The sequence below is a fragment of the Gorilla gorilla genome, chromosome 1, assembly GCF_029281585.2.
Source record: "Gorilla gorilla gorilla isolate KB3781 chromosome 1, NHGRI_mGorGor1-v2.1_pri, whole genome shotgun sequence".
Taxonomy (NCBI): Eukaryota; Metazoa; Chordata; class Mammalia; order Primates; family Hominidae; genus Gorilla; species Gorilla gorilla.
Window position 1 is genome coordinate 211801954 of NC_073224.2, and position 13210 is coordinate 211815163.

Sequence of the window (13210 nt, forward strand, 5' to 3'; positions counted from 1 at the left end):
ACGGGAGTCTCACTGTGTTGCCCAGACTGGTCTTGAACCCCTGGGCTCACTCGGTCCTCCCACCTTGGCCTCCCAAATGCTGGGATTACAGGCATGAGCCACTGTGCATGTCCTTACATTGTATTTTCAAAATTTTGAATTATTAAGATAATAAATGCCCTTTAAAGATTCAAACAAACACATAAAAGTATAAAGTAAATAAACTTCCCACTAAGCTACCTCACCTTCCCAGAGGCTACTTACCACTGTCAACTATTTGAGGTATATCCTTCTAGATCTTCTATTCAAGCACGCATATATAATGGGGTCATACCAAACATTTTCTGCAACTTTTTTTGTTTTGTTTTGTTTTTATTATTATTTATTACTTATTTATTTTTTCGAGACAGAGTCTTGCTCTTCCCGCCCAGACTGGGGTGCAGTGGCTTGATCTCGGCTCACTGCAACCTCCACCTCCCGGGTTCAAGTGATTCTCCTGCCTCAGCCTCCCAAGTAGCTGGGATTACAGGTGCCTGCCACCACGCCCAGCTAATTTTTGTATTTTTAGTAGAGACAGGGTTTCATAATGTTGGCCAGGCTGGTCTCGAACTCCTGACCTCAGGAGATCCACCCACCTCAGCCCAGCCTCCTGAGTAGCTGGGACTACAGGCATACAACACCACACCCAGCTGATTTTTTGTGTTTCTGTACAGACAGGGGTTTCACCATGTTGGCCAGGCTGGTCTCGAACTCCTGACCTCAGGCGATCTGCCCACCTTGGCCTCCCAAAGTGCTGGGATTACAGGTGTGAGCCATCATGCCTGGCCAGACAGTTATACTTTAAAATGGAATAAAAGAGAGAAACAGAACTGCCATTGATTGTATTGACTATCAGGTGCTATTTATTGTAAAAACACACCATTATTTTATGTAGAAAAAAACACTGCATGGTCAGGCGTGGTGGCTCTCACCTGTAATCCCAGCACTTTGGGAGGCCGAGGCTGGCAGATTGCTTGAGCTCAGGAGTTCGAGAACAGCATGGGCAACATAGCAAAACCCCTTCCCTACAAAAAATACAAAAATTAGCTAGGTGTGGTGTCACACGCATACCTGTAGTCCCAGCTACTCAGGAGGCTGAGGTGGGAAGATTGCTTGAGCCCAAGAGGTTGAGGCTGCAGTGAGCTGTGATCGCACCACTGCACTCTAGCCTGGGTGACGGAGCAAGACCTTGTCTATAAAAAACAAAAAACAAAGAAAAGAAGAGAAAAAAGGAAGAGAAATGTATTTCTCATAGTTCTGGAGGATGTTCATGATCAAGGCACCAGCAGGTTTAGTGTCTGATGCCTGGTTATCTGCTTCCAAGATGGCACCTTGAAAGCTGTGACCTCACATGGCAAAAGGGATGGAAAGACAAAAAGGGCAATATTAAGTGCTTTCTTCAACCTTGAGCCCCTTTTTAAAGAATTATTATTTTGTGTGTGTGTGAGACAGAGTCTCACTTTGTCACCCAGGCAGGAGTGCAGTGGCACAATCACAGCTCACTTCAGCCTTGACCTCCCTGGGCAACCTGGAGCCCTTTTCTAAGTGTGCTAATCCCATTCCACCCTCTGACTTAATCACCTTCCATAGGCTACACCTCTGCACTGGGGATTAAGATTCAACATGAGGCCGGGCACAGTGACTCATGCCTGTAATCCCAGCACTTTGGGAGGCCGAGGTGGGCAGATCACCTGAGGTTGGGAGTTTGAGACCAGCCTGAACAACATGGAGAAACCCCATCTCCACTAAAAATACAAACTAGCCAGGCATGGTGGTGCATGCCTGTAATCCCAGCTACTTGGGAGGCTGAGGCAGGAGAATCGCTTGAACCCGGGAGGCGGAGGTTGTGGTGAGCTGAGATCACGCCACTGCACTCCAGCCTAGGCAGCAAGAGTGAAACTCCATCTGAAAAAAAAAAAAAAGATTCAACATGAGCTTCTGAGGGGACATCATCATTCTAACCATGGCAAGGAGTCTTGGAACTGATGAAATGGAACAGTCCCTTCTTGTCCCTTTATTAACCAGAATTTTTGTGTGGTCTTCCAGGCACCACCAGGACCAGCTGATCATTCCAGCCCACAGCAATGGAGCCACATGACTCCTCCCACATGGACTCTGAGTTCCGATACACTCTCTTCCCGATTGTTTACAGCATCATCTTTGTGCTTGGGGTCATTGCTAATGGCTACGTGCTGTGGGTCTTTGCCCGCCTGTACCCTTCCAAGAAATTCAATGAGATAAAGATCTTCATGGTGAACCTCACCATGGCGGACATGCTCTTCTTGATCACGCTGCCACTGTGGATTGTCTACTACCAAAACCAGGGCAACTGGATACTCCCCAAATTCCTGTGCAATGTGGCTGGCTGCCTTTTCTTCATCAACACCTACTGCTCTGTGGCCTTCCTGGGCGTCATCACTTATAACCGCTTCCAGGCAGTAACTCGGCCCATCAAGACTGCTCAGGCCAACACCCGCAAGCGTGGCATCTCTTTGTCCTTGGTCATCTGGGTGGCCATTGTGGGAGCTGCATCCTACTTCCTCATCCTGGACTCCACCAACACAGTGCCCAACAGTGCTGGCTCAGGCAACGTCACTCGCTGCTTTGAGCATTACGAGAAGGGCAGCGTGCCAGTCCTCATCATCCACATCTTCATCGTGTTCAGCTTCTTCCTGGTCTTCCTCATCATCCTCTTCTGCAACCTGGTCATCATCCGTACCTTGCTCATGCAGCCGGTGCAGCAGCAGCGCAACGCTGAAGTCAAGCGCCGGGCGCTGTGGATGGTGTGCACGGTCTTGGCGGTGTTCATCATCTGCTTCGTGCCCCACCACGTGGTACAGCTGCCCTGGACCCTTGCTGAGCTGGGCTTCCAGGACAGCAAATTCCACCAGGCCATTAATGATGCACATCAGGTCACCCTCTGCCTCCTTAGCACCAACTGTGTCTTAGACCCTGTTATCTACTGTTTCCTCACCAAGAAGTTCCGCAAGCACCTCACCGAAAAGTTCTACAGCATGCGCAGTAGCCGGAAATGCTCCCGGGCCACCACAGATACGGTCACTGAAGTGGTTGTGCCATTCAACCAGATCCCTGGCAATTCCCTCAAAAATTAGTCCCTGCTTCCAGGCCTGAAGTCTTCTCCTCCATGAACATCATGGACTGAGCTGGGGGAAGAAGGGATATCTACTGTGGTCTGGGCATCACCTCTGTGGGCACTGGTGGGCCATTAGATTTGGAGGCTACCTCACCCGGGCAGGGATGATGGCAGAGCCAGACTGTTGGAAAATCCAGAACTCAAATGAGCCCCTTCATCCGCCTGTGGGCGCATACTACAGTAACTGTGACTGATGACTTTATCCTGAGTCCCTTAATCTTATGGGGCCGGAAGGAATGTCAGGGCCAGGTGCAGACCTTGGGGGAAGACTTTAAACCACCTAGTTCTCCCCGATGGGGCATCGGTCTAAAGCTTTGGGGGGGTCAGCGCAGTGGCTCACACCTGTAATCCCAGCACTTTGGGAGGCCGAGGTGGGCAGATCATGGGTCAAGAGATCGAGACCATCCTGGCCAATATTGTAAAACCCCATCTCTACTAAAAAATACAAAAATTAGCTGGGTGTGGTGGCACACACCTGTAGTCCCAGTTACTCGGGAGGCTGAGGCAGGAGAATCGCTTGAACCTGGGAGGCAGAGGTTGCAGTGAACCTAGATTGCACCATTGCACTCTAGCCTGGCAACAGAGCGAGATTCCGTCTCAAAAAAAAAAAAAAAAAAAAAAAATAGCGCAGCTTAATCTTGGACTTCTAGTCTCCAGAACTGTGAAAAAATAAATCTCTATTGTTTAAGCCACCTAAAAAAAAAAAATAGCTTTGGGCAAGTACTCTCAAGTGATAGAAGTAGAATGGGTTAGGAAAGGACACTGCCCTCACTGTGTGGCACTACCTTGGGGCAGACTTTTGAGCTAGGATGTTGCCATCGTCTCTCCACCCTCCGGCACAAGGTCTTTGTGACCTTTCTCAGGGGAAGGGGCTTGATGGAACCTTCTCTGACTCATCTGGCAACCTGTCCCTAATGGTGACCAAAGAAGATAAAACATGAACAGACCAAAAGCTAGGACAAGAGCTTGCTTCCCAAGACAGACGTGTCTGTCTGCAAAGCCCTTGCCTCTAGTCCAGTCAGCTCTGGGGGAGTGGGAAGGAGATTCCCACCTCCTCTTTCTGTCTCAACAACAGTCCCTAATTAAGTACCTTCTGTGGGGCAGCCACCCACTGAGGACGGGCAAAGGCCCCTTGAAAGCAAAATTGGGGCTGGGCTCAGTGGCTCATGCCTATAATCCCAGCACTTTGGGAGGCCAAGGCAGGCAGATCACCTGAGGTCCGGAGTTCGAGACCAGTCTGGCCAACGTGGTGAAACCCCATCTCCACTAAGAATACAAAAATATGGCTCATGCCTGTAATCCCAGTACTTTGGGAGGCTGAAGTGGGCCGATCATTTGAAGTTAGGAGTTTGAGACCAGCCTGACCAATATGGTAAAACCCCATCTCTACTAAAAATACAAAAAAATTAGCCCAGCGTGGTGGCGCATGCCTGTAGTCCCATAGGCTGTAGCTACTGGGAGGAGGCGGAGCTTGCAGTGAGCCGAGATCGTGCCACTGCTCTCCAGCCTGGGCGACAGAGCGAGACTCTGTCTCAAAAAAAAAAAAAAAGCAAAATTGGAGCTGTCCAGGCCAGGACACCTCGACGTCCAGGGGCTTCCATATGAACAGACGCATGGGCTGGGAAGTGCATGAGGCCCCTGGGTAGAAGGGTCTGTCAGTTCTCTCCTCCCTTGCCCTCTGGGAGGCTCCTCCTAAGATAGCTTCCAGGAGGTGGGAGGAGCAGTTACTGTCAGCAGGTGTCAGCCAGGTTTCAGCTTCTCCTGGGGATCTCTAGATGTCTGCTTGTGATTTTTGGCAAGTATATGCAAATGAGCCTCCTCTCCTGCCCTGAGACAAGTATCTGCAGTGTGAACCTGGCAGCCTCAGACCCAAGGGGCTCAGAGGAAACTTCTCTGGTTTCTAGAGCTCTGTGCTCCTTCAGAGAAGTCTTCCTTCCTTCCAGTCAGTGTCCCTGTGAAGCTGGGATACTCATTGCCTGTGTACCGGGCAAACAGCGGATTGCTGATTTTGAGAAATGCCTCTCAATGGACCAGTAACCTGCTGGAGTCTGGGATGGTAGCTGTGGGCTGGACTTGGCTGATGGGATGACCCGGTGGCTAGTGCAGCATCACACAGGCCTGGTTCAAGTCTTGGCTGTGTCATTTCCTGCTGAGGGACCAGGCACTGAATTTCCTACCTCTTAGGGTCGTTACCTATGAGGTTAAAGCTACCTCATGGGATTGTTATACGCTGCTAATGTTGAGGCAGACACCTCTTGGTCAGGGTGACTGCTCGTCTTAGACCCTCCCCTTTTCTGCGAATTTGGGCCCCTTGATCCTCTGATGGGAGCTGAAAGGATGAGAGGTGGGCATCTAGATTCCGGGAGGCTGTTCAGGCTTTGCAGGTCCCTTACCTGAACACATAGAAACCCTGGAGCTGTGACTGTGTCCGTGTGTGTGTGTTTGTCTGTGTGCGCAATGGGCGCCTGCATGAATGTGGTAGAGAAAATGGCTCTGCTCAGAGAGAAGATACGCATAGCAAGGCAGGGACCAGAGGAATCACAGGCGCCTGGAGAGCAGCCTGGCACTGCCTCCAGGGACCTGCCAGCTTCCCTCAGTCCTCCAGGGGCCCAGCACTCTTTCCTTTAGGCCCTGTGAGCGTCCCTTGTCAGGATACATTCTCTCATTTTGCTGAAGCTGATTTGATTGGGCGTCTGTTTCTCGCAGCCAAAAGAGCTCTGAATGAGGAGAGTGTTTCTGTGCTAACTCCCCGCGTCTCCTGAATTTCAGTCATTCATGTACCCGCCTTGAAATTTTTGCAATATCTGTGTACCAACTGTCCATTTACTTAATAAAGAAGTTTTCTTTAAATTAAGTCACTTTTAAAAACTTACATTTATTTGAAAGAAAACATTATAACATAATTGTCAATGAAAACTAATACTACCTGCCACAAATAGAAGGTAGACATAAACATAAAACCGTAACTATAAAAATGTTTCTCGCCTGGGTGCGGTGGCTCACACCTGTAATCCCAACATTTTGGTAGGCTGAGGAGGGTGGATTGCTTGAGCCCAGGAGTTCGAGACCAGCCTGAGAAACATGGCAAAATGCTGCCTCTACAAAAAATTTGTGGGTGTGGTGGCTCACGCCTGTAATCCCAGCACTTTGGGAGGCCAAGGAGAGCAGATTACCTGAGGTCAGTCTGGTCAACATGGTGAAACTCCGTCTCTACTAAAAATACAAAATTAGCCGGTCGTGATGGTGGGTGCCTGTAATCCCAGCTTCCCAGCTACCTGGGAGGCTGAGGCAGGAGAATCGCAATCGCTTGAACCTGGGAGTTGGAGATGGCAGTGAGCCGAGATCGCGCCACTGTACTCCAGCCTGGGTGACAAAGTGAGACTCTGTCTAAAAAATAATAATAATAAAAAAATTAAAAAATTAAAAAAATTAGCCAGGCATGGTGGTGTGTGTCTGTAGTTCCAGGTACTTGTGGGAGGCTGAAGTGGGAGGATTGCTTGAGCCAGGAGGCTGAGGTTGCAGTGAGTTGTGATCATCATGCCACACTGCATTCTGACCTGGGTGATAGAACAAGACCCTGTCTCAAAAAAAAAAAAAAAAAAAAGCTACTTGGGAGGCAGAGGCAGGAGAATAGCTTGAACCCCGGAGGCAGAGGTTGCGGTAAGCTGAGATTGCGCCATTGCACTCCAGCCTGGGCAGCAAGAGGGCAACTCTGTCTCAAAAAAAAAAAAAAAAAAAAAAAAGCCCTCTCCCTCTCCCCACGGTCTCCCTCTCCCACTCTTTCCACAGTCTCCCTCTGATGCCGAGCCGAAGCTGGACGGTACTGCTGCCATCTCAGCTCACTGCAACCTCCCTGCCTGATTCTCCTGCCTCAGCCTGCGGAGTGCCTGCGATTGCAGGCGCACGCCGCCACGCCTGACTGGTTTTCGTATTTTTTTGGTGGAGACGGGGTTTCGCTGTGTTGGCCGGGCTGGTCTCCAGCTCCTAACCACGAGTGATCGGCCAGCCTCGGCCTCCCGAGGTGCCGGGATTGCAGACGGAGTCTCGTTCACTCGGTGCTCAATGGTGCCCAGGCTGGAGTGCAGTGGCGTGATCTCGGCCCGCTACAACCACCTCCCAGCCGCCTGCCTTGGCCTCCCAAAATGCCGAGATTGCAGCCTCTGCCCGGCTGCCGCCCTGTCTGGGAAGTGAGGAGCGTCTCCGCCTGGCCGCCCATCGTCCGGGATGTGAGGAGCCCCTCTGCCTGGCTGCCCAGTCTGGAAAGTGAGGAGCATCTCTGCCCGGCCGCCCATCGTCTGAGATGTGGGGAGCACCTCTGCCCTGCCACCCCGTCCGGGATGTGAGGAGCGTCTCTGCCCGGCCGCCCCGTCTGAGAAGGGAGGAGACCCTCTGCCTGGCAACCGCCCCGTCTGAGAAGTGAGGAGCCCCTCCGCCCGGCAGCCGCCCCGCCCGAGAAGTGAGGAGCCCCTCCGCCCAGCAGCCACCCCGTCTGGAAAGTGAGGAGCGTCTCCGCCCGGCAGCCACCTCGTCCGGGAGGGAGGTGGGGGGGTCAGCCCCCCGCCCGGCCGGCCGCCCCATCCGGGAGGGAGGTGGGGGGGGCCAGCCCCCCGCCCGGCCGGCCGCCCCGTCCAGAAGGGAGGTGGGGGGATTAGCCCCCCGCCTGGCCGGCCACCCGGTCCGAGAGGTGAGGGGCGCCTCTGCCCGGCCGCCCCTACTGGGAAGTGAGGAGCTCCTCTGCCCGGCCAGCCGCTCCGTCCGGGAGGGAGGTGGGGGGGCCAGCCCCCCACCCGGCCAGCCGCCCCGTCCGGAAGGGAGGTGGGGGGGTCAACCCCCCGCCCGGCCAGCCACTCCATCCGGGAGGGAGGTGGGGGGGTTGGCCCCCCGCCTGGCCGGCCGCCCCGTCCGGGAGGTGAGGGGCGCCTCTGCCCGGCCGCCCCTACTGGGAAGTGAGGAGCCCCCCTGCCCGGCCAGCCGCCCCGTCCGGGAGGGAGGTGGGGGGGGTCAGCCCCCTGCCCGGCCAGCCGCCCTGTCCGGGAGGTGAGGAGTGCCTCTGCCCGGCCGCCCCTACTGGGAAGTGAGGAACCCCCCCGCCCGGCCAGCCACCCTGTCCGGGAGGGAGGTGGGGGGTTAGCCCCCCGCCTGGCCAGCCGCCCCGTCCGGGAGGTGAGGGGCACCTCTGCCCGGCCGCCCCTACTGGGAAGTGAGGAGCCCCTCTGCCCGGCCAGCCGCTCCGTCCCGGAGGGAGGTGGGGGGGTCAGCCCCCCGCCCGGCCAGCCGCCCCGTCCGGGAGGGAGGTGGGGGGGTCAGCCCCCCGCCCGGCCAGCCGCCCCGTCCGGGAGGGAGGTGGGGGGGTTAGCCCCCCGCCTGGCCAGCCGCCCTGTCCGGGAGGTGAGGGGCGCCTCTGCCCGGCCGCCCCTACTGGGAAGTGAGGAGCCCCTCTGCCCGGCCAGCCGCTCCGTCCGGGAGGGAGGTGGGGGGGTCAGCCCCCCGCCCGGCCAGCCGCCCCGTCCAGGAGGTGAGGGGCGCCTCTGCCCGGCCGCCCCTGCTGGGAAGTGAGGAGCCCCTCAGCCCGGCCAGCTGCCCCGTCCGGGAGGGAGGTGGGGGGATCAGCCCCCCGCCGGCCAGCCGCCCCGTCCGGGAGGGAGGTGGGGGTTCAGCCCCCCACCTGGCCAGCCGCCCCATCCGGGAGGTGAGGGGCGCCTCTGCCCGGCCGCCCCTACTGGGAAGTGAGGAGCCCCTCTGCCCGGCCACCACCCAGTCTGGGAGGTGTACCCAACAGCTCATTGAGAACGGGCCATGATGACAATGGCGGTTTTGTGGAATAGAAAGGGGGGAAAGGTGGGGAAAAGATTGAGAAATCGGATGGTTGCCATGCCTGTGTAGAAAGAGGTAGACATGGGAGACTTTTCATTTTGATCTGTACTAAGAAAAAATTCTTCTGCCTTGGTATCCTGTTGATCTGTGACCCTACCCCCAACCCTGTGCTCTCTGAAACATGTGCTGTATCCACTCAGGGTTGAATGGATTAAGGGCGTTGCAAGATGTGCTTTGTTAAACAGATGCTTGAAGGCAGCATGCTCGTTAAGAGCCATCACCACTCCCTAATCTCAAGTACCCAGGGACACAAACACTGCGGAAGGCTGCAGGGTCCTCTGCCTAGGAAAACCAGAGAACTTTGTTCACTTGTTTATCTGCTGACCTTCCCTCCACTATTGTCCTGTAACCCTGCCAAATCCCCCTCTGCGAGAAACACCCAAGAATGATCAATAAAAAAAAAAAAAAAAAAAAAAAAAAAAAAATAGTTTTTCTGTGTTGTGTCCAAAGTCACTTGACATGTCTCAGTGACTTGTGTACACACTTTAGGAAACTCTGCTTCGATGGGTATAAAGTGCACAGGGTCTCAATAAAGAAAAGCTCTGGGCCCATGCCTGCAATCCCAGCACTTTGAGAGGCCAAGGCAGGAGGATTGCTTGAGCTCAGGAGTTTGAGACCAGCCTGGGCAACATAGCGAGACCCTGTCTCTAATTGGAAAAAAAACAAGAGTAACTGACAGTTCTGAGACAGTGACTTGTGATTACCTCTTTGCTTCTCCCAGGATGTTGCCCCAACACATAGACCATGCGCTCATGGGGATCAGGGGGATGGGAGGAGTATATTAGGTTGTAGCCCATGCTCCAGTCTTGTTGATCTCCTCACCACCCCAGTACAGCCACCTTTGCTCTTCCTGTATCCTCTGTCTTTTCTGTTTTTTTCTAAACTTTTTTTCCTGGAGGTGGGGTCTTGCTATATTGCCCAGGCTGGCATGCAATGGCTATTTACCGGCATGCCTATTGCACACTACAGGATCGAACTTCTGGCTTCAAGTGATCCTCCTACCTCAGCCTCCCCAGTAGCAGGGACTATGGGAATGGGTCACTGTACCCAGCCCTTCTCTTCTTTTTTATTTTATTTTGTTTTATTATTATTATTTTTTGAGATGGAGTCCCGATCTGTCACCCAGGCTGGAGTGCAGTGATGCCAGCCTGGCTCACTGCGAGCTCCACCTCCTGGGTTCATGCCATTCTCCTGCCTCAGCCTCCCGAGTAGCTGAGATTACATGCCCATCACCATGCCTGGCTAATTTTTTTGTATTTTTAGTAGAGACAGGGTTTCACCGCCTGGCCAATTTTTTTTTTTTTTTTGTCAATGTTGACCAGGCTTGGCCTCAAACGTGTAGCCTCGCCTCCCCGAGGGCCAGGACGACCGGCCTGAGCTGCCGCAGCTCCCCTCTTCTTTTTGACATATCCCAGAATACTCCAATAGGTAGCCTTCTGAATTCCTCCAGGCAGCATTTTGGGACTGGGAGGGTCCAACATTTGTATACCTTGATTACTGTGACCATTGAAATTAATTCATTTCAATGCCCGTCTTTCCTATCCTGGGGGGCAGGAACCGGATCTAAATAATCTGTCTCCAGTTTCTCACATATAGCCTGGAATTGAGATCTGTCTGTCTCCAAAGTGTACAGCTTCCCCAGGGTTTAGCATAAACAGACATGTTGACATATACATGCAAATATTTTGAAAGGTTTTGAGAAGACCCTATAGAGATAGATGGAAAAGAAACGTAATACATGTTCTTCCAAAGTTCTAGGTCCATATTTTAAAGGAAGATGTGGGGAGTTTTCAGAGAATCAGAACATCTTGGAGCTGGGAGGGTTCAACCCCTTCATCTTACTAAGGAGATCGTGGGGCTCAGAGGGACTAAGTGATTGCAGAAGTTACACAGTGTGGAGCTGCGGCGGATGCAGGGCTGGCTGTTCACCTGCATCTTTCCATTCTTGCAACGGTGACAGGAATTATGGGAAAAGCTGAGTTGTAATTCTTTTGATGAAACATCACTGATTAGAATTTCCAAGACATCCTGTGTATCAGGAAAGCCTCACCTTGCATTTGCCCCTGATCTCAGCTTTCGCCTCAGGGAACCACCAGTGATCTCAGTTGGAGAATGCTGGCGTATGTAAGATCTGGCCTCGTTGAGATGAGTCATAGACCCAAGAGTGGTAAGTGGAGGTCACAGTTGACTAGACCTGGATACGTTTATGCCTGTTTTTACTCATCTGTGTTATATCTGTGCTCGAGACCACAAAGAGATATAAGACCTTGTAAAGCACCTGGTTTTTGTGCAGACTTGGTATTTCTGTATAAAAAGTCCTTTTCCCTTTGATATCCTGCCAGCAAGCCATCCTCCCACATACCCATCTGTCTATCCACCTATCCATCCCTCCATCCCACCATCCCTCTATCCATCTATCTATCCCTCTAACCATCCATCCATCCATCCATCCATCCATCCATCCATCCCTCCATCCCTTTAGGTACCCAACAAACACCTATGGAGTGCCTATTTTGGTCCAGTAACTATGCTAAGCACAATTTTGATCTGTTGTCTCACTGAAACCTCATACTCTCCCTGAAACATGGGTGGTTTTATCCCGACAGAAATGAATAAAACAAGCGTTACAGCTCTTTTAGAATTTGTCTAGCAGGATTTTCAGTTTTTGCCAGAAAGCCCCTTAAAAAAGAAGGGAAAAAAAGAAATGAATAAAATAAATAAGGACCCAAGCTGACTGAATAAGACATAGTGGCTGCCTCTCAGGTACCTGGTACAGAAGGAAGGGGGACCCAGCTATTTGCTTGCCACTTTCACCTATCTTATGTCATTGAGTCCCACAACCACCCCACAGAATAGAACATTTCATGCCCATTTTACAGATAGGGAAATCGAGGCTCAGAAGGGTTCAGAGATTTATAAAGGTAAAAGAGCTACTAAGTGGCATAATAATATTCAAAGCCAGATCTGCCTTAGTAAGCATGGGTCCCTTTCCTTCTCTCCTCCCACTCCACCATGTGGCTGTACACTTGCCCAAGCCCCTCTAGGCACAGCCTCCTAAGCGCTGGGACAGGGCTGTCTTGGGGGAATGACCCAAGAGGCCTCCAGTGGAAGGTGAGGGCCTCCGCCTTGCTGTTTCTGGCTTCCTCTTTGAGGCCTCTGTGCTCCCTATGCATGTTGAAGCCCCAGCAGCAACGACTGTTCCCTGGACTCAGGCCGTGCTCAGCTAGGGAGGGTACTCCTGAGGGTGGATGGCGTCCATGAACACACTGTTCCAGAGACCCTCAGAAGCCAGAGTGGTCATTGTCACTGGAGCTAGAAGGTGCTCTTAGACGTCACCTGGATCCTGACAGCTCTGTAAGGGGAGAGACAGAGGTGGCCACTCAATATTTGCTGACCACTTACTGCAAGGGGAACTTCACGTCATTTACTCCTCCCAAACACCTATGGGTAGAACTGCCTCTTCTCTCTGCCTGAGTTACTTTCTTCCTGGATAGCAACATGGCTCACTCCCTTGCTTCCTTCAAGGCTTTGCTTAAATGGCCCCTTCTCGGTGAGACCTGCTTGATTACCTCACTTAAAAATGTAGGCTTGGGGCCTGGTGCAGTGGCTCACACCTTTAATCCTAGCACTTTGGGAGGCGGAGGTGGGTGGATCACCTGAAGTTGGGAGTCGAGGCCGGCCTGGCCAACGTGACAAAACCCTGTCTTTACTAAAAATACAAAAATTAGCCAGGCGTGGTGTCAGGCACCTGTAATCCCATCTACTCGAGAAGCTGAGGCAGGAGAATCACTTGAACCTGGGAGGTGGAGAGATTGTGGTGAGTCGAGATCATGCCACTGCACTCCAGCTTGGGCGACAGAGCAAGACTCTGTCTCAAAAAAAAAAAAAAAAAAAAAAAAAAAAAAATGGAGGCATGGGTAGGAAGCGTGCAGGGTTTCATGGCCCTGCAGCCTCATTAGACTCAGTACCCTCCTGAAAAAAAAAAATTAAAAATATAACAGCCATGCTTGCTTCGTCAGCACATAACTAAAACTGGAACAATACAGAGATACAGATATGGCCCCTGAACAAGAATGACACGCAAATTCATGAAGCGTTCCATATAATTAAAATAAATTTTTTTAAAAAAGGAAACCAAATCCCCACCCCCAAAATACAGACGCT

The 13210-nt window shown here is 52.4% G+C and overlaps 1 protein-coding gene and 2 non-coding genes across 4 annotated transcripts in view; all 3 read left to right on the forward strand.

The window, feature by feature from the left end:
• The window catches only part of PTAFR (platelet activating factor receptor), a 46724-nt gene extending 40736 nt beyond the window's left edge, over positions 1–5988 (forward strand). For both annotated transcript variants that reach the window (XM_063701157.1, XM_004025289.5), the window contains exon 2: positions 2065–5988. In XM_063701157.1, the coding sequence (XP_063557227.1) occupies positions 2103–3131 (1029 nt within the window). In that variant the 5' untranslated portion in view covers positions 2065–2102 and the 3' untranslated portion in view covers positions 3132–5988. The remainder of the gene's footprint in view (positions 1–2064) is intronic.
• A 5677-nt stretch (positions 5989–11665) lies between these two features.
• Positions 11666–11727, forward strand: LOC115932275 (U7 small nuclear RNA). Its single transcript, XR_004068573.1, has one exon. It is a non-coding gene; the product is annotated as a U7 small nuclear RNA (small nuclear RNA).
• Positions 11728–13050: 1323 nt separating this feature from the next.
• LOC115932236 (U6 spliceosomal RNA) lies at positions 13051–13154 on the forward strand. Its single transcript, XR_004068552.1, has one exon. It is a non-coding gene; the product is annotated as a U6 spliceosomal RNA (small nuclear RNA).
• Positions 13155–13210: the final 56 nt, after the last annotated feature.